The sequence below is a fragment of the Mustela putorius genome, unplaced genomic scaffold (assembly GCF_011764305.1).
Source record: "Mustela putorius furo isolate JIRA1106 unplaced genomic scaffold, ASM1176430v1.1 tig00003871_pilon_pilon_pilon, whole genome shotgun sequence".
NCBI lineage: Eukaryota > Metazoa > Chordata > Mammalia > Carnivora > Mustelidae > Mustela > Mustela putorius.
Window position 1 is genome coordinate 7,728,646 of NW_025422023.1, and position 20,834 is coordinate 7,749,479.

At 33.1% G+C, this 20,834-nt stretch overlaps 1 protein-coding gene across 6 annotated transcripts in view; it reads right to left on the reverse strand.

Annotated features, from left to right (window-relative positions):
- Nucleotides 1-20,834, reverse strand: part of DNAJB14 (DnaJ heat shock protein family (Hsp40) member B14) — a 51,481-nt gene that overhangs the window by 8,554 nt on the left and 22,093 nt on the right. For 3 of the 6 annotated variants that reach the window (XM_004748175.3, XM_045067048.1, XM_045067049.1), the window contains 5 exons: nucleotides 18,307-18,452; nucleotides 6,877-7,062; nucleotides 4,327-4,421; nucleotides 3,449-3,558; nucleotides 2,423-2,595 (listed from right to left, as the gene is read on the reverse strand). In XM_004748175.3, coding sequence (XP_004748232.1) covers nucleotides 2,423-2,595; nucleotides 3,449-3,558; nucleotides 4,327-4,421; nucleotides 6,877-7,062; nucleotides 18,307-18,452 — 710 coding nt within the window. Of the gene's footprint in view, nucleotides 1-2,422; nucleotides 2,596-3,448; nucleotides 3,559-4,326; nucleotides 4,422-6,876; nucleotides 7,063-18,306; nucleotides 18,453-19,911; nucleotides 19,968-20,834 lie in introns of those variants that run through there. The other 3 variants (XM_045067047.1, XM_013054051.2, XM_013054052.2) reach the window with 2 other exon arrangements.

A 20,834-nucleotide genomic window follows, 5' to 3' on the forward strand; every position in this document is an offset into this window, starting at 1 on the left:
ATTTCCTCCCCTCCCCATCCATGATCCAATGCAGGATCAACTATTGTACTTGTCTTTTCTTTTTAGTCTTTAAGAGCTATGTCTTGTTTCACTGACATTGTTGAATATAAGCAAGTTATTTTATAAATAATGACTTAATAAAATCAGATTTAGTTAAAACTTCTGATAGTAACTTTAAAAAACACACATATAATTGTGTACAATATAGCTGTCGATAGCTTGGTAGAGTAAACAGAACACAGATTGAAAGTCTGTGAAATATTAACACCAGTCTTGCCAAATGATTAAAAGATTAAAGTATGCCAGGCAAAAACACTTGGCTTATAGTATGGGTAGAAAAAAAAAACAATTTTAATTATAGTAAGTAATAATATTGAACACTTACTGATGCAGGATATTATGCCAAATGGTAACGTGTATTATCTGTTACAATCCACATTTTAATGATGACATAAGTCAGATATAGTGAGGTTAACTAACTTGTCTTAGGTAACATGTTGGTTGAACCAGGATCTTATGTTGCAAGGCAGCCTCAGAGCCTGCACTTTGGCCATAACATTATACTATCTTCCATAAACATGAATATCTTTTCCCTCTTTCCTATTTATATAGTCAATGTCCCAATTATTTACGGTAATAGGATTTAAGTATGCATAATCCAAAAATTGCCGCTATTTGGCTGAAGATTAGAATTTGTATTCAAAAGGTTTTATTTTTAATGTGTTAGTCATTCTTTTGACACAAAATAAGCAAGTCTTTCATGTATTCGTTCTTATGAATTCATTAATCCTTCACCTAATTATTCATATATCCATCGAAAGTTTACCACCTGCCTATGATGTGCCAAGGATTGTGTAAGGCACTAGACACCAAAAAGTAAAATGAAATGAAATGAAATGAAGTAAGAAAGATTTGGCATTCACTGCCTTTAAGACCTTCTGCTAACGCATTTCCTCAGCCTCAGCTGTGGGCCAGACATATCTTTGTTGTGGGGGCTACCCTGTGGATTGTGGGCTGTTTAGGATGTTTAGCAGTACCCTGGCCTCTAGCCTTTAAGGTGCCAGCAATAATCTCTTCCACCCCCATCCTGTGCTGACACACAAAAAGTTTCCAGATATTATCAGATGTAATGCGAAGCAGAGGCAAACCACTCCCCTTTGAAAGCCACTAGTCTAATGTAACATTCTCCACACTGAGAACACCCTGACTTAACAGGCGCAGAGCCTGAGACACCAAGGAAGTTGTATCTCTTCTAACTGCCACTATATAGAACATAGATGAAGAAACCAAGGCTAGCGATAAGAACTTTCTTGGAAGTATACAAAGATAACCATTACCATTTTTGGGCATTTTACTACATGTGGAACACTTTATTATCTGATTTAATTTTCACAACAAACCATAAAGTTTGGTATTACTGAGAAAACTGTGGGGCATAATGCCTGGATTCTGGAGACTAATGGACTGTTTGAATCATGGACTACCTCTATGGCCCTGGGCAACTTACTAAATTCTCTTTGCCTCAGTTTCCTTGCATCTAAAATGGGTATAACTTTACTGTGTTATTGTGGAGATTAAATGAGTTAATATATATAAAGTGCTTAGGACAGTCACTGAAACAATGGGTATTATATAAATGACAGTTATTTCCTCCTCCCACTCATCATCGTCATCCATTTTACACCTGAGGGAATAAAGAAACAAGTTAGAATATTTGGCCCTAATCACTCAGCTAAAAATTTCAGAGCTAGGATTCAACTTCAGTTTGTTTAATTCTGAAGTTTACAGTATACTGTCTACATTATTATTTATAAGTCAGAAAAATAATAACCATAACAATACTAGCTTCATATGCAGCATCTCTGTAGATTCTAATGGTCAAGCTTTTATAGGTGGAACTGCTTCTTAAGTTATGGAAGTTGAGGCTAGAAAAGGCTAAACAAATTCACCACGTGTTCGCAGTCATGTACAGAATAAATAAAAGAAAATGGAATGTCAACAGAACTCATTATATATTAAGTGTTAAATGTTTAAGTTAAATTAGTGAAGAGTTTCAAACTTTACTCTGAAACAGGATTCATATTAAAACTGATGACATAGCTAATGTGCCAGAGTTTTTTTTTCTTAGTGGTACATAAAATAATGATGCATGTTACAACTGACAACACCTTAAATACAATATGGTATTATTCATTTACTCAACCAAATATTTATTGATAACAACACCACAAATACCATTGACTAAGAGCTTGCTATGTGCTAAATACTGTTACAAGGCCATACAAAACATGCTGTCTGATGTACTGAGCTCCAATTATGATGCCAGGCAATGCTAGAACATTTTCTGAGTAGGGAAATCTACAATAATCAATTCCAAAGACTCTGATCGAGTTTCTAAATGTTAAAGATCTCATAAACTTACTTTGTTGTCTTTCTTTCCAGCAATTATTTCGAATATTAGTCACATAATCTTCTTCTACACTCTTTTCCACTTTTTGTAATAATATTCCTTTATATTCATTTTTAAAGTCCTTGTTGACATAATAAACGACACCCAAGTTTTCTGTTTGCATTTTAATAGTTTGTCCTGATCCACTGTAAAAGAAATGCTTGATCATTATTTTTTAATTAAAATTGCATATTCTGATCCTACTACTACAAACCAAGCTAACAAAAACAATTAAAAATAATTAAAACGTTAATATTGGTAGTCATTTATTTACATTATTTTGAATTGCCTAAAACCACCATCAATGTCATAAAAAGTAATCATATTTTAATATAGTATGGTCCTTTTAAGTTCTTTCAATTTTTATTTAATAAAAATCTTACTTAGAAATAAAAAGTTACTTCACATTTTTAGGCCATTCTGTAAAATCACTGTAAAATCTGTAAAATCACTGACAGTATGATTTTATCAAGTTTCCTTTATGTTCACCGTATTACACTAAAGTTTTCTAGAATGCATATTGTGTTAAATTTCCTTTTTGTCCTGATCTCTTATATGTAAGTATATTGTAGAAAAATACTTCATATAACAAAAAGTAATATTTGCTTGTCTTTAACCAATATTTTATAAAGAAAAGAATGAAGTAATTTACTCCTCAATGATATATATCTATATAACATCAATTACAATCCTACTTTTGTCTTTGAAGTATTTTTGTCCTTTAAACTATTTTTTGCCTTTGATTTCAACATATTACCTATCACATTAAATTGCTATCAGGTTCAAAAATAGTACTTCTGTCTTTATCCACATGGAACAGAAATGTAACTAACATCATAATACAAACTTATCACTTGAGTAACTATTTTTCAATTTAGAAATTTTAAAATCTGGTATACTTGTAGTAATAGAAGATTACTTAGAAGTTGAAGGAACACAAGGCCCTTTAAAGGAAGCTAGATAAAAAACAATTTAAAAAAAATTCACTTAGCTACTTACGATCTGGGATATAAGGAATAAGGAGGATTAGAGACCATCAATTGGCTTAATAATGACACGAGGATCAATACAATAATGGGCATCAGTTGGATAAACACAGAAAAACCGCCCTACAAAAAATCATAAAAAAATAATAAATTGTAATATAGTTGTAGTTGTTAATAATCTAACAGCTGTCATATATTTTTAGAGACAGAAAGGACATTTGAGATCATCTGGTTCAGTGCTTTCAAATCTGCCTGATCACACCAGCTTCCTGGAGTGATTCTTAAAAATACCACTTTCCATGTGCTTTATGTAGAGACCCCAATTTGGAAAACACTGACATAAACTGATCTCATGTTACAGATGAGGAAATTCTCTGTCTTTCTTGCAAAACTAATTTTCCCTTGACTTTGAGGGTGATATGCGGAAGCAGATGAGTGGTAGAGCTAGGGCCCAGGCCTTTCAATTTCCGGTCCAGTGTTCTTTCCATTTAGCTTCTTTCTACTCCATGTAATTTAAGAGCTATATGCAGCTGGGTATAATCACATTAGAACAAGGAAAGTAACTTCCAACTGAGGTTCTTCAGTATTAGTTCTAAATGTTTTAGGACCAACAATGAGAACTTCAAAGCATTCATACTGCAGGAGTATTTTCATCAGAATCATAGAACAACAAACTCAGAGGTATCATTTTGCCCACCACCCCGTACCTTGACTTCTACCCCTGCTCCCTCAATATCCCTAAAAACTGTCTAGTCTCTACTGAATACATCTGGCATGAGAACACTCATTATTTTCTTTTAAAACAACTTGTCCTATTTTCAGACAGCTCTAATTGCTTTTGCTGAGCAGAAATCTGCCATTTTGAGATTTCTTATCATATCATAAACATACATCTCCTCTTTCTTCTTCTCTTTCATGTCCACTATGTCGATGCTGATGTTGATGGCTATAACCAGCTCGTCCATTTGAAAATGAATGTACACTACCTAAAAAATTAAAAGGTTAAATTAAGGGGAGCAACTGTGATCAGAAAAATCATATTTTCTTCTACATTTTTACATTTTTTAAAGATTTTATTTATTTGAGAGAGACTGAGCAAGAAAGAGAGCATGAACAGGGGAAGGGGCAGAGGGAGAAGCAAGACTCCCTGCTGAGCAGGGAGCCCAACACAGCTCAATTCCAGAGCCCTGGGATGGTGACCTGAGTCGAAAGCAGATGCATAACCGACTGACACACCCAGGTGCCCCTTCTTTTACATTTTTATTTAACTTTTTTAAACTACTAAAATAATGCATGTTTGAGTAGTGAATGCTTACTGCCCTTTTCTCGTGTGAGTAAAGGGGGGATGGAAACAAAAATGATTCTTCCCAGACTTTGCTTCCTTTAAAGTAGAAGTTCTCATATGTGGAATTTAAGAAACAAAAGAGAAGAAGATATGGGAGTGGGGTGGGGGGAGCTGGGAGGAGAGAGGGAAAGAAAGCACAAGACATTCTTAATGATAGAGAACAAACTGAGGATTGATGGAGGGAGGTGGGTGGTTGATGGAAGAAGGTGGGTGAGTGATGGGTATTAAGGAGGGCATTTGTGATGAGCACTGGGTCTTGTATGTAAATGATGAATCACTGACTTCTGCTCCTAAAACCAATATTGCACTGTATGTTAATAAACTAGGATTTAAATAAACATTTTTAAAAAGTAGAGGTTCTGGGACACCTTGGCTCAGTTCATTAAATATTCGTTCGCCTCTGGCTCAGGACACGATACCAGGGTCCTGGGATGGAGCCCTGTATGGGGCTCCCTGCTCAGTGGGGAGTCTGCTTCTCCCTCTGCCTGCAGCTCCCCGTTTGTGCCTTCTCTGACAAATAAGTAAATAGTAAATGAAATCTTTAAAAAAATTGAAAAAAATTAAAAAGTAGAAGTTCTTTCTTCATGAAACCATGAATAAGAGTTCCTGCCTAATATTGCACCCATAGAGGACTTCTGTTGTGGTTGGTTGTTTTTACAATTCTTGAGTTATCACTCTGAAAATTTGCTTTTCTCATTTATCAATGAATCACAAAACCTCTAGAAATCAAGACTTAAAAAAAAAAAAAGAGTATAATAGGGGCGCCTGCGTGGCTCAGTGGGTTAAGGCCTCTGCCTCCGGCTCAGGTCATGATCCCAGGGTCCTGGGTTTAAGCCCCGCATTGGGCTCTATCCTCCAAGGGGAGCCTTCTTCCTCCTCTCTCTCTCTCTCTCTGCCTACTTGTGATCTGTCTGTCAAATAGGTAGACAAAATCTTAAAAAAAAATGAGTATAATATATTCATACAATATACTATGTGGAGATAGACCACAATTTATTCAAACATTCTGCTACTGATAGACTTTCAGGTTGTTTTCAAATAAGGTGAGCAATCAGAAATATTGACACAAAGTAAATTATAACAAACAAAAGAACTGTAAGTCAAAATTAACTACTACCTGAAGGATTTCTGATTATTCCTAGCATATTTTCTGTCAAAATTACTACTATAATTTTTCTGTGAGAATTATATATCCTAATATGTCAAAATATATGCTATATTATTTTATTCAGTCATTAATTTGTATTTACACATTCTCTTCCCTTCAAGGATGCTTTACAAAATGCCATATCAATGACCATAATCTTTCTCAATAATATTTAGACAGGGCCATCAGACCAAAGTATATTGCTACATTCTTAAAGATTCTCCTAATTTTAAATCGAGTGTTTAAAACTTAGCATTTAAATAAATGTTGTAAACATGACTGGAGCTATAATTTTAACTATCTTATAGGAGCTATTCTAAAAGAAAATTAATTTTCACAGAACTCATAGTAAATATAAGTAGGGTTCAATACAACTTATGCTGGTAGTATAAAATCAATTCATTTAATAGTACCTCTATACAGTATTTTACTTTGATAGCCTAGTTCAACTAATTATTTCTCTCTTAATATAATTTTGAAAACCCATGTACTTTATATATAACCCATGAATCAGACTTTTTAATATTTCAATGGGAAGTACCTCCAAATACATCCAAATTAGCAATTTATAATGTTATGAATGAAATATCTATACAGATCTTCAGAGAACCAAAGTCAAATTTTCATCTAGGGTATAGGATACCTCCTGTAATTGTAATAGCATTTAAATAAGACACTGCCAGTGGATTTTCTACTTATACATCCTTTCTTCAGCTTTATATAAAATAGAAAATATTTGTACTCCTTTATTTTTTTCAAAAGATAAAACATTTTCTCAAAAAAAGGTAAACTCACAGTAAAGGTAGTAAGCCTAACACTTTTTTCTACCTTCATGAAAAATCATCAGGGGATCATTAACAGTGTATGAAATGCAGGGGAGAACGTAAATAATCTAGGTGAGAATCTCTAGTTTCATAAAATATATTATTTACAACTAACATTAAAATACCTGAAGGAAATCCACCACCAAAGAATATATTAAATAAGTCTTCCGGAGTTATATCAGCTTCACAACCTCGATGGAAGTTAAATCTGCCATTGTTTTGGTGATTACATGCTTGTTCTTCATTGCCTGTGAGGTCATACTGCTTTCGTTTTTCTGGATTGCTTAAAACAGCATAAGCATTTCCAATTTCTGAAAAGGTAAAGAGTTATGGTTAGTAAGCAAAGTTTTTTTTATCATAAAAAGACTTCCCCATATAAAAGCTACTGTCATATTAATCAAAAAACAAAGTAAAACAAAACAAATCCTATTTCAGTCTAATCAAGAAAATAGTAAAATAGTAACAATTTCTTTTAAAGGTTTATTCATTAATGGCGCCTGGAGGATGCAGTCGGTTAAGCATCAGACTCTTGATTTCCGCTCAGGACATAATCTCACGAGATTAAGATTTGTAGAAGGCTCCATGCTGGGTGTGGAGCCTGTTTAGGATTCTTTCTCTCAGGGTGCCTGGGTGGCTCTGTTGGTTAAGCAACTTCCTTCAGCTCAGGTCATGATCCGGGAGTCCCAGAATTGAGTCCCGCATTGGGCTCCCAGCTCCATGGGGAGTCTACCTCTCTCTCTGACCTTCTCCCCTCTTATGATCTCTCTTACTGTCTCTCTCTCAAGTAAATAAATAAAATCTTTGAAAAAAAAAATTCTCTCTCTTTCCCTCTGCCTCTTCCCCCCTTAAAAAAGGTTTATACATTAGCTTTGTACATTAAATTTATACATTACTTGTAATCACACATGTTATTACCTCCCAATACAAATTTTTACAGGAAACTGGTAAGTCTCCCTAATATCTTGAACATAAAGGAACATTTATCTTGTTTTCTTACTATTTTGCTACATCCTTTAATACCCTATTTCTTTTGAATATACTAATCTGGTCATTCATTAGTGCTATTCAAACCAATAATAATTACAGTAGCTACCAAGTGCCAGGCCCTGAACCCAATATATTATTACAGTATTCATTACTGTTCCTAATTTACAAATGAGTGTCCTGAGATTCAAAAAGGTTAGGATACTTGTTCAAGGTCAAAAATTTTTTAGCATAGTAGGTATACTCTATTCAACTGACATTATAAAACTGTTTTTGTACACTCTAGCCCAGAGTGAGCTACTTTTTCTTTTATTCATTAACAATTTACTCCTCTTTAAACTGTAACCTCCATGAGGGTAGGGAGGGTATCTATGTTTTCCCTGCAATATCCCCGTGGCCCAGTAAAAAGTATGATTTTGCTTTTGAATGGATCCAGATAGTTTTTAGAATTACTATCTCATTTTGCTAGTTTTGTGATAATTCATTTATAGTAAAGAATTCTATTTCCCATCTTATACTCCCATTTTCAAAAGAGGCAATGGTACATTGATTATCAAAATGTCTTCTTGAGGCTATTTACAAAAGTTGCAGTGCTTTGATCTAAAAGTAGAAATTACCCTATTCTCATTCTGACACTTCTAATAATCATTTCATAAATATAGCTTACTTCTTAAAGTAGATTGCAAACCCTTTGTAATAAGAGATATTTTAAAAATACTTTTTGGATCCCATGTGGTAGCTGCCATAGGTACTGTACAAGCAAATAGACACTCATTAGGTAGTTGTTTTTGGATGATTATGTAACACAATGAAATTAATTATACCCATATACTCTGGAACTTTTCTTCTGATGGCGATTCTAAAAGCTGGCATTCAGAGATAGCTTTTAGGTGGTCTGTGGACCCCAATGTATGAAAAATTAGTTCGATGGTCTATTTATCTGAGATGGTCCAAAACTTTCTTTAGATTCTCAAACAGATCTATGATTCAGAAACATAACCATCATTTATAATATTGCTCTAATGGGAAAGCATGATCAGAGATCCAAACAATGTACTTATAAACAACACCAAGGTATTAACAAATACCCAAAAAAGAAGCATATCTGTCAATAGCTGCCAGAGTTGTACTTCCAATAATATCAGTTTTAGGATTCACCTTTACATACTAAATAGAATATTCCAGGTAATTTCACAATGTGTTACTTTTTAAACTACTGATATATTGGTCTTAAGGTTTTAATTTTTCTATTTAAAAAAATAACTTCCAAACATTAAGATATTTTAGAAGATCTATATGAAATATTGTTATAATCCATAATCATATATGCAAGAGAATTTATTTTATCTACAGTGACTAAAGTCATTTTCTATTCATTTACTTTGTGCGACACCTGTAATCAAAAATTTTTTCTGTTCCTTATAACCTAAAAATTTAAATCCAAAATTTAATTTGGCATTCAAAAACCTTTACAAAATACATTTCTACTTCAGTATCACTTACTTTGCCAAAAGTACCTTCTATCATATTCTTTTTTCTTACACTTTCATTTTGAGGTAACTTTAAATTTACATGAAGTTGTAAGAAATAATATAGACATCCCTGTACCTGTTACCTAATTTCTCCAGTGGCAATTTCTTGTAAAATTACTCTCACAAATAGGATATTGACATTAATATAATCAGGATATAGGGCATTTCCATTATCGTCATCTTGTTGCTCTCATATAGCTACACCCACTTTCTCCCTCTTCATCTCCTCTTTAACCCCTGATAACCACTAATCTAATCTCTATTTCTATATTTTTGGCATTTCAAGAATATTATACAAATAAAATAATATAACATACAATTGGAACGAAACCATTTGGGATTGGGTTTTTTCAATCAGCATAATTCTTTGGTGATCAATCCAAGTTGTTATGTAAGCCAAAATAGTAATCCCCGCCTTCACCCCCAATCCATGGCTTCAGTTACCCTTAATTCACTATAGTCTGGAAGCAGATGATCCTCCTTCTGACCTATCATCCATAGCTCAATAGTAGCTTAATGCTATGTCATAATGCCTGCATCATTCACCTCACTTCATCTCATCATGTAGGCAATTTATCATCTCACATCATCACAAGGGTGAATGAAGTATAAGATATCGTGAGAGAGAGAGAAATTTTACATAACTTTTTGTATGGTATATTGTTCTAATTGTTGTGTTTTATTGTTAGTTATTATTGTTAATATCTCACTGTGCCTAATTTAAAAATTATCCCTGGTAGGTACGTATAAGAAAAAAACACAGTATATACAGGGTTCAGTACTATCTGTGGTTTCAGGAATCCACTGTAGGTTTTGGAACATTTCCTCTGCAAATAAAAGGGGGGTGCCTACTGTAATTGATTCCTTTTTATTGCTGAGTAGTATCCCAAACAATGAATTTACTATTGTTTGTTTCATCATTCACCCAATGAACAACATCTGGCTTGTTTCTAGTTTTTGGTATTATGAATAAAACTGCTATTTACATTCATGTACAGGTTTATGTATAAACATCAACTTTTACCTCTAGGTTAAATGCTCAAGAATGCAATTGCTAAGTTGTATGGTAGCTGACTATTTAGTTTTTTGAGAAACTGCCAAACTGTTTTACAGAGTGACTGTGTCATCTTACAAACCATCAGCAATATATGAGTGGTACTGTTTCTCTACATCCATACCAGCTATTTGGTGGTATTGCTATTTTTTATTTTAGCCATTTTGATAGGTACATAGGGATATCGCTTTGGGTTTTACTTTACATTATCTCTAATGGCTAATGAATGATGTTAAAAATCTTTTCATTGTTTATCTTTCATTTGTATGTAATCTTCAGTGGAATGTCTTTCACTCATTTTGTAACTGAATTGTCTGTTTTTTAAATTTCCAGTTTGGGGAGTTCTTTATATATTCTAGATACTAGTCCTTTTTAGATATGTGTTTGGCAAATATTCTCTCCCACTCTGTTACTTGTCTTTTCATCCTCTTCATAAGGTCTCTGCAGAGCAAACTAAAAAAAAAAAATTTAATGAAATCCAACTTACCAACTTTTCCTCTTATGAAATGTGCTTTTGGTGTTAAGTATAAGAAATTATTGTTTACCTCAAAATCCAAAAGATTTGTTCCCTAAAGATTTGCTCACATGACTTTTGCTAAAAGTTAAAAAGTGTTTTATATTTCATGATTCATTTCAAGTTCATTCTTGGAAAAAAAAACCTAACATTCAGGTCAAGGTTAATGTTTTTCGCCTATGAATACCTAATTGTTCCAAAACTATTTGTTGAAAATTCTATCTTTCCTCTATTAAATTGCTTTTGCACCTATGTCAAAAATAAGCTGGGTATATTTGTATAGGTCCATATCTGGGTTCCCTATCCTTTCTATTTATCTATTTGTCTATCCCTCTGCCAATACTATACTATTTTGATAACTGTAGCTATAAAGTCAGTCCTGAAATCAGGTAAACTGATGACTCCTACTCCATTATTTTAATAAATTACTTCTATTTATTCAGGTTTTTTATCTTTCCACATGAGTTTTAGAATAAACATGCTTTTATCTACAAAAAGTTTTCCTAGGATTTTGGTAGGAATTGTGTTAAATATGTAGATCAATTTGAGAACACTTGACATCTTTACTATGCTGAGTCTTACAATCCATGAACATGATATATTGTTCTGTTCATTTAGATCACTGATTTCTTTCACTAATATTCTATAGCATTCAGCACAAAAATCCTGTAGGTTAAATTTACAACTAAGTATTTCCTGTGTATATGTATAAATGGCAATGCATTTTTAGTTTGTATCTATATATTCAGCTAGTATAAAGAAATGTAGTTAATATCTCTAAATATAAAAAGGTAGATGTCTAGATGACTGACTTAGGGCCATTCCTCTTTTCTAGTATATGCATTTAGTGTTAAAGATTTCTTTCAACATTGTTTTTGCTGTTCCCCTCAAATTTTGATATGCTGCATTTTTATCCAGATTAATGTATTATTTTAAACATTTCTTGAGACTTCTTTGAACCATATATTACTTAGAAGTGTGTTGTCCAGTTTCCAAGTGATTAGACATATCCCAATTATCTTTCTGTCATTAATTTTTACCTTGATTTCATTGTGGTCAGAGAACATACTGTATGACTTCAGTCTTAACTTGGTGGAGGTTTATTTTATAACCCAGGATATGCTCTATCTGGAAGTATGTTCTATGAGCACTTGAAAAGAATTTATACTCCTGTTGTTGGATAGAGTGTTCTACAAATGTTGATTAGATCTTGTTGGGAAACAATGTTTAATTCTTCCATATTCTTGTTAATTTTCTGTCAATCTTTTTTATCAGTTGTTGACAGATAGGTGTTGATGTTTCCAACTATAATAATGAATTTGTCTATTTCTCCTTCAGTTCTATCAGCTTTTGATTTACATATTTTACATCTGTTTTTTTTGATGTGAACACATGTATACTGCTATGTCTTCTTGAAGGACTGACCCTTTTATCGTAATATAATTTCTTCTCTGGTAAATTTTTTAGTCTCCTTTATCTAATATTAATATAGCCACCCTTGCTTTCTTTTGATTGACATTTCCATGATACATCTTTTTCCATCTCTTTACCTTCAGCCTATCCATATTGCTATAAATGAAATGGGTTTCTTACAGATAACACATAGTCATGTTGTTGTTTTTTTAAAATTCACCCTGCCAATCTGTCTTTTAACTGGCGTATTTACATCATTTGCAGTTAATGTAGTTGCTGATAAATTAGGGTTTATGTCTGCCATTTTATTTTTTGTTTTCTGTTCCTTTATTCCTGACTTCCTATGAGTTACTTAAACGTTTTTTTTTTTAAATCCACTTTGATTTATCCAGTATTTCTTGAGTGTATTTGTTTGTATAACTTTTTAATGGTTGTTCTAGGTATTATATATTACACATAAACAACTTTTCACAGCCTACTGCTGTCATCATTTTACTAGTTCAAAGATACTGTGAAACTCTTACCTTTTTTTTTACTTTCTTTTATCCCTCCCAATTTATAACATAACTGTCTTATATATTTTCTTGGCATACATTTAGAACCATATCAGACAATGTTAAAATTTTGCTTCAAATGTCAAACAATTGAAAAATTCAAAAGGAGAAGCAAAGTACATTACATTTACTCATATTTTTGCTTACCACATTCTTTCTTCCTTTTTTATATTTCAAGATTTCTTCTTTTACTGTTTTATTTTGGTTAGAGAAGTTTTCTTTTAGGGTATGAAATGTCTGGATTGTGTCTTCATTCCTAAAGGATGCCTTTGCTGGGTATACAATTCTGGACAAATGTTCTTTTTTTTACAAAAGGCTGAAAACTTGAAAAATGGGCCACTGTCTCCTGGCCTGCATGGTGTCTAATGTGAAGTTCACTGTTCATTTGAACTGTTTTTCCCCCACAGGTAAGGTGTAATTTCTCTTTTGCTTCTTTCAAAATTTTCTTTTTGTTTTTAGTTTTCAGAAGTTTGAATATGATATGTCTTGGTATGGATTTTAGGAGCTTTACCTATTTGGGGTTCATTCAGTTCCTTGAATTATGTAAGCTTGTATCTTTTACCAAGTATAAGAAGTATTCAATCTTTATTTACTTATTTATTTTTGAGTACCTTTTCAGCTATGCTCTCTTCTTCCTCTCCTTTTAAGACCTCAATGATATAACCAGTAAACACTGTCATAGTCCCACTTGTCCCTGGAGCTGTTCAGATTAGATAACATCTATTTTTCTATTTTCCAGTTCACTGATTCTTTCCTGTCATTTAACTGGTTATGTCACTCACTGCTAGATTTTAATTTTGTTTTGTTTTTTTAGTTTTTGTTCAGTTTTTTTAAGTTGTAAAATTTCCATTTGATTCTTTATACCCTTTGTTTATTTGCACGATCTTCTATTTCTTTGCTGAGACTCATTTTTCAATATTTATTAAAGCATATCTGTAATTGCCCATTGAAGCATTTTTATGATGGATGCTTTAAAATCTTTGTTAGACACTTCTAACTTCTCTGTCATCTCCATGTGGACATCTATGACTTTTTAGATTTAGTTTGAGGTTTTCCTCATTCTTAGTATGACAAATGATTTTCTACTGAAATGTGGTCATTTGAGCTATTTTTTTTTCTGATTTTTTATTAACATATAATGTATTGTTTCAGGGGTACAGTTCTGTGATTCATCAGTTTTACACAATTCACAGCACTCACCATAGCACATACCCTCTTGAGCTGCTCTCTTATGAGACCCTGGACCTACCTAAAACTCCTGTTTTTAACTGTCCTCCTTTGACATTACTCTGGTACAGGAAGAAAAAATACCACCTTGGGAATAAAAGTTCAGTTTCCCCCTTGGCCTCTGATGACATCTGAAAGGAGGAGCTCCTCGTTAACTGCTGAGCAGAGATGAGATTCCTAGCCTTCCATCCAGCCTCCAATGATACCCTGTGGCTGGTAAGAGTAGGTAGGGGTGCCATATTACTGTCCCCCAGGTAGCTTCATTGACACCACAAGGATATGGCTTTGTTTACCTCTAAATGGTGGTGAAAGTCTTAATTCTCCACTAGGCCATTTATGACACTAGCCCAGAGGGGAGGGAAAGGGACACCTTGTTACTACCAAGCAGAATTACCAGCTCCTTACTTGATCATCTCTGTTACCCTACAATAAAGAGGGTAGGCATGTCAAGGCATCTTATTACAGCCCAGAGAGGGTGACAGGCTAGGTTCTTTGCTGATCTGGGTGTGGGTGGGACCATGTTTTTTTTCTTTGATATTTAGCTGTACTGGACGGTTATTACTTAAAAATTTTCTACCTTACTCAGTTGCCCCCTTCCTGGTTTACCTAGAGAAAGTAGGCTTTTCTTCAGGATTATTTATCTGTGCTTATTTGTATTTCTAGGTTGTAGTTCTAGGCTTCTCCAGCACCTAGTCTAATATAAAAGGCAAAATGAAAACCCAAGCAACTTACTGCCATGTAGTTCTTTTGGGTCCCAAGGTTCTTAGCTCATTTACCTTCCTCTTTCTACCTTCCAAAGCTTTTTTTAAAATGTTCATTTTGTTTTACATATAATACTTAATTATATTTTGTGCAAGGATTAGGGAAAAGCATATCTATTCCATCTTCTTGAAAGTGGAAGTCCTCACTGATTTTTAAATCACTTGCCTCATTCTCATACTCAAATTTCTTTCATTTTCTCTCTTCTCTAATCACACTCATGTTCAAAAATCTCTTAATTCTCACCTATTATATGAAGGCTTCTCTAATTACTCTGATTATAATCTACTTTATCTTTCTGCTTTTCTTCAAATATCTTTATTCAATGTTTTGGTATTTAATTATATTCAGCCTTCTGGGAGATCCTGGGTAAATCAGTTAATCTCTCTGGTCCTCAATTTTCTTACTGGAGAAAGGCAGATGACACTAGTCCCCTGACTATTTCACAAGATTTTTAATAAGCATTAAATGAAAAAATAAGAATGAAAAACTATAAAATGCTTGTCAAATGTTAGATATTACTATTATTCCAAATATTCTGTGTGATACTTTTCTCTCCTTAATGAATTACAAATTCTTAGAGTAAGACATTATATATCTCTAGAAAAACTAGCCCAGATGTTGAGTATTGAACTACCAGACCTAACACAGGTTATAGCAACTGATCCATTATTATTTATCAAGTAAACATGTAAACAGCTAAACCACACCCCTTGTCATTACTCTCATGTGTATAACAGGCACACGTACTATTCAAATGGTCTCTGAAATACTTTGAAGTATTTTTCTTTGAAGATAGAGGAGACAAAGTATATTTTGAAGACATCCATGTCAGACAGAAGGAAAGGGATCCATTTCATTCAAATATTTTTTAAAAGTGTGTTTATATATACTGTGCAAGTCCCTCTCTAGATGTGGTTTTATTTAAATATTCCCTGCTTTGAGGAACTTGAGTTACAATCTTAACTTTAAAGAACTTTAAAAAAACAGCCACATGAACTCAAGAGTCCATTTAGTCTACCCTCCTTGACAGCAACCTCTTAAATTTTAAAGCTTTACAAAACACACAAATGAAAGGACACCTGGCTGGCTCAGCAGTTGTTTTGTTTTGTTTTGTTTTGTTGTTTTTCATGTGACTCTTGATCAGGAGTTCAAGCTCCACTTTGGGCACTGAGCTTACTTAAAAAACAAAACAAAACACAACAAATGAAAATATCTCTTTACCTAATTTAACTCCCTAAACCAATTACCTCTTCTTTCTCTGTTCTTGGAAGAAATAAAAAGCAAGTGGTTTCCATCTTCTGTAAAAAGTGTTTTGGAGTTACAGAGCAATCAATCTATACCGTTTTCATACAAAAGAAACTACTACAGTATGTGCTTAAAATAAACAGCTTGGTATCCAAAAAACAGATGTTGGGATTAATTGGTTAAAAATAAAATAAGATGATTCAGAAGATTAAGACCCTGTGTGCTGAATAAATGAAACCTATTCCTGAATGATGACACTAACTGTAATACTTTCTAATTAACTACCTTTGCTCACCAAGCATCTGTGGATTACAATCTAGTTTTCTATAGAGTTTCCACTCAATGAAAAACGGGCTCATCAACCAACTCTCTATTCTGATCCTCTTTGGGACTAATAAATTAGTATTCTGATTTACAGATAACCTCCTGTGTATTGAATAATGTGAGCCTCTTCTCTAGAGATGAACCACCTCCCAGCATGTTGATAAATATTAAGTTTCTAGTGTGCGAAGTAGGGCATTAGACTCTGAAATGTACCACATCAAAGCGTAATCACCTTTGTAAAAAAAAGCCCTTTCTGAATGTCTAGCTCGCATGACATTTATGCTGCTCACCTCTTCAAAATACATAAGATGTAAAAATATTGGGAGGTCCACTAACTGTTATCCCAAGACTAATAATGCCAAATGATTTAAATACAGGAGTCAGAGAAAGCAGTTTAACATTTTTAACATTAATGGAGAATACTGAAATTACATAGTGGATCACAAATATGCAAAAATTCACTACCTAAATGTTTTCCACTATTTAAAAACACCAACAATTTTAAATTAAATGATTTTAATTCATAATGTGAAAAAATTTTTTTAACTTTTGGGGAAACGTGCTAAAGTTGGTGTTTTTGAGTGAAGAAACATTTTCAGTACTTTCAACATGCCACTTTTAACTTAAGGAAACAAAAGAGAAGGTTTCTCACTGTCACAGTGATATTTTACCTCCACCAGCACCAGTTTGGCAATTGCTTTAATTGAAACATATTAATAATTGCCTGAATATATTTTACTTGGCAACTTCCTTCAAAATATAAAACTGTTTTGGTGGAAACAATTTAAACAGTATTTTGTGAAAGACCAATGAAATCATCTATCCTTTAGAAGCATTTCATTTTATTTATTTTTTTCGAGAAAAAGAGTGCATGAGGTGCGGGGAATGACAGAGGGAGAGAGAGAATCTTAAGCAGGTTTCAGGCCCAGCATGGAGCCAGATGCAGAGCTACAACTCAGGACCCTGAGATCATGACCCAAGCTTAAGTCAAAAGTCAAACGCCCAACTGACTGAGCCACGTAGGGGCCTCAGGAGCATTTTAAAAATTAGCATTTCCTTCCTATTATTCCAAGACTCCAGCACTTCACTGAAAACATTGGATGTGGGCTCTATAAGTACCAAATTCAAAAGAAGGTACAATCACAATATAAGCATTTTACAGTGAATTATAAGCTAACTATTATGAATAAATTATATGTAATAAAATACAAAATTTTAAAAATAAAATAACATTTATTTACTAAATTGGCAAAAACCCCAAACCAACCCCGAAATAATATTAAGAAAGAAAATGAAGAAAAATGGAATAGGCAAAAGGAGAAAAACTAATTATTATTATTATTATTTTTTTAAGTAAGCTCTATACCCAGTGTGGGGCTTGAGCTCATGACACTGAGATCAAGAGCTGCATGCTCCAACTAGGCCAGCCAGGAGCCCAAAGAAACTAATTCTTAAAAACAAAACAAAACAAAAATCACATTAGTTAAAACCACATATAAGAAAATGCAAAAGTTGGCCAGTTATCAGAAATATAAGAACACAAGGCAGAAAATTCCAAGCGATTTTCCAATTCTAGACAGCCTTTATTACCCTAAAAACTTGCAAATCTGTATTTTTAGTTTCCTTTGGAAACAGATGGTAATATACAAGAAGCTTGTGTATAATCACCACACTATCAGTGTGTGGTAAACCAGAAAGCATGCATGATTATCTAGAAAAGTTACTTAGGACTTTGCCCAAACTGGCATTTTGCTTTTGTCGAGCCACAGTGCATTTATTTGGCTCTTGGCATAACCAATTAATAGCAAAGTTTTAAAGGATTTTGAGGACCTTACTTATGCTGGCTTCTAAATGTACCGGTGTAAATGCAGAATTTAATATTTTAAAACACTGTAAAGTGGGTTCTAAAAAGAGCTTAGTAAAATTGCTTTAAAGGTTTACTTTACTTTTAAAAGCATCTGTTGCTCCAGGTGCATGGTTTTTGTCTGGATGAAACTTCAAAGCAAGCTTTCTATAAGCTTTTTTCAAATCTTCATCACCAGCATCTTTGGTAACTCCAAGTACTTCATAGTAATTTTTACATTTGTTTATGCTGTGAACAAAAGAGTGTGTTATAATGTAAATTTCAAAGAAGAACTTCATGTAATATGTCTAATTATTTATTTATTAGAATAGTAGAAAGAACCGTCTGTGGATTATTTTCTCAGTGCCAAATGATAGCTTATCCCATTAAAGGCTATTGCTTCAATCTCTCTTTTTTCCACAGACCATTCCTTTAACCTCTTTCCAGTCTAAGGAGAGTTGGCCATGAGAATGTCCTTGGTGCTTTTTATCACAACTACAGAAGTAAAGCAAAGCCCATAACAATCACAGATGAAGGACAGAGCACACACCAAAACTAAAATGAGAGGACAAGAACAATTTTACAGAATTTTTAAGTGCACAAAGAAATTCCAAAACTCTTCACAAGTATGTTATAGCTAAAGATCAATTAATATGAATTGCATTCCAAGATTTTTGCTGTCACAGAACGTAGACCTACCAAATATCAAAGCAATAGTTTAGTGCATGTAAAACAATTACAAATACCTTGTGGTTTAAATGTCAAGGCAAGTTAACTCAGCTCTGCTATACTAAAGAGAACTCATCTGTGTCTGTCTAAGAAAAAGAAAATCTCATAATAATATAGATCACAGGACTCAAAAATGGTTGTGAGACCCAATTTTCATTATGATTAGCATACTTCTGAAGGTTACTTACATAGCTAATTAAAGATGTTAATGGTTTAAGCCCAGAGTCTTTAAAGTATATTAAGGAAAAAAATACTCTGAATGGAGCAGAGAATATTAATACTTCTAAATATTAATATTTTTCTAAAACCTAATAATTTTCCTTCACTAAAATACAGTAATATTTTAAATATTTTCTGTGGAGTACTTTATGACTTTGGATGTGTTCCATGTGTGAGTAGCTTAAAGTAGTAATAGGTGAAAAGATCTAAGGCATAATTGTTCACAGACAGCTAAAGAATTGCAATGACTACAAGTTCTCAAAGGAAAGATACAAAACTGATCTTATTTTACTACTGAAACTATAAGCCATGATAGTGCTTGGTACAGGGTAGATTCTCAGTAAGTATTTCTGAAATAAATAAGCTTTAGCTCTCCTTTTACAATGAAAACATTCAACATTTGTCAAATGAACAAAGGTAAAAAGAAAAGACATGTTTAAGATACAGAAATTTTTTTATAGTCACCTATCAACAAAAGTCTTTTATGCAGTTTTTATGGTAATAATAATTAAAATTATTTTTTTCTACTTTAGATATTTAATAAATACTAACAATCAACTTTATTTCATAAATGTGGTATTTCCTTTATTTAATCAACAATATTTATGGAGCACCAATTATGTCACAGTGCTCTGGGCACTTGAGATATATTAGTGAATAAAACAATGATTCCTGCCTTTGAAGAGACCCATTCTCCCAGATATGTTTAGAAACTATGTGATAGAGAAAAAGGGAAAGGGGACATTTATAGAACACCTACTGTGTGTCAGGCACAGGTCCACAATCACATATCCATGTTCCAATATCCATAAAGCTCTGAAAAATGAAAGTTATTCTATAATTTGACTGCAAAAACCTGACTTGAACTCTTTTAGAGGCAAAATTTGACCTGAAGGGACATGAAGTTCCTATAGAGTTTTCATTTATCCCATTTAAGTGTGAGTATTTCTACATGTTGCTGTAGAAATGTTACTATTAAGTAATGGGCTATTTGCCAGATGTTAAATGTTACTATGTTATGTATAATATACTCTCATTACCATTCTAAAATGGGAACAATTCTGAATTCCAAACTGTATCTGGTCTACAAAGACTTCACACAGAGAGTTGCAGAATCTTATTATGTTGATTATTTTATACAAACTGTCTCACTTATTCCTCATCAGGTAGATGTTGTTTCTATCTAACCAATGAGAAAATCGAGGCTGAAAATGGTTAAGGAAGTTGCCAAAAGTCCTATAACCAAGTAATAGATGGGAAATGAAATTTATTTCTTCAATAAAAATTTACAGATCATCTACTTTCTGCTAGACACTGTTTCAGATGCTAATGGTGAATAAGACAGTAAAAAAAAAAAAATCTCTGCTCACACTAAATTTACAATTGGGAGAGGGATAGGCAATGAGCAAATTATATAAGTAAAATATAAAGTATATCACATGGTGATAAATATTTAGAAAAATCTAACATGACAAAGGAGATGAGAGAATGGATGGGGAGGCCAGCTACTCTAAATAGGATGATTAGGAAAGGACTCACAAGTAAGAATTCAAACCTCAGTCTGTCTGACTTGAAAATCCTGCTATCTCAGAAATTAAAACAAGGAAAATGAGTCCTTCAGACATCAGAGTAACCCACCTCTTCCTTTCTGTTTGCTTTTCCAATCACTGTTTAAACAGACTA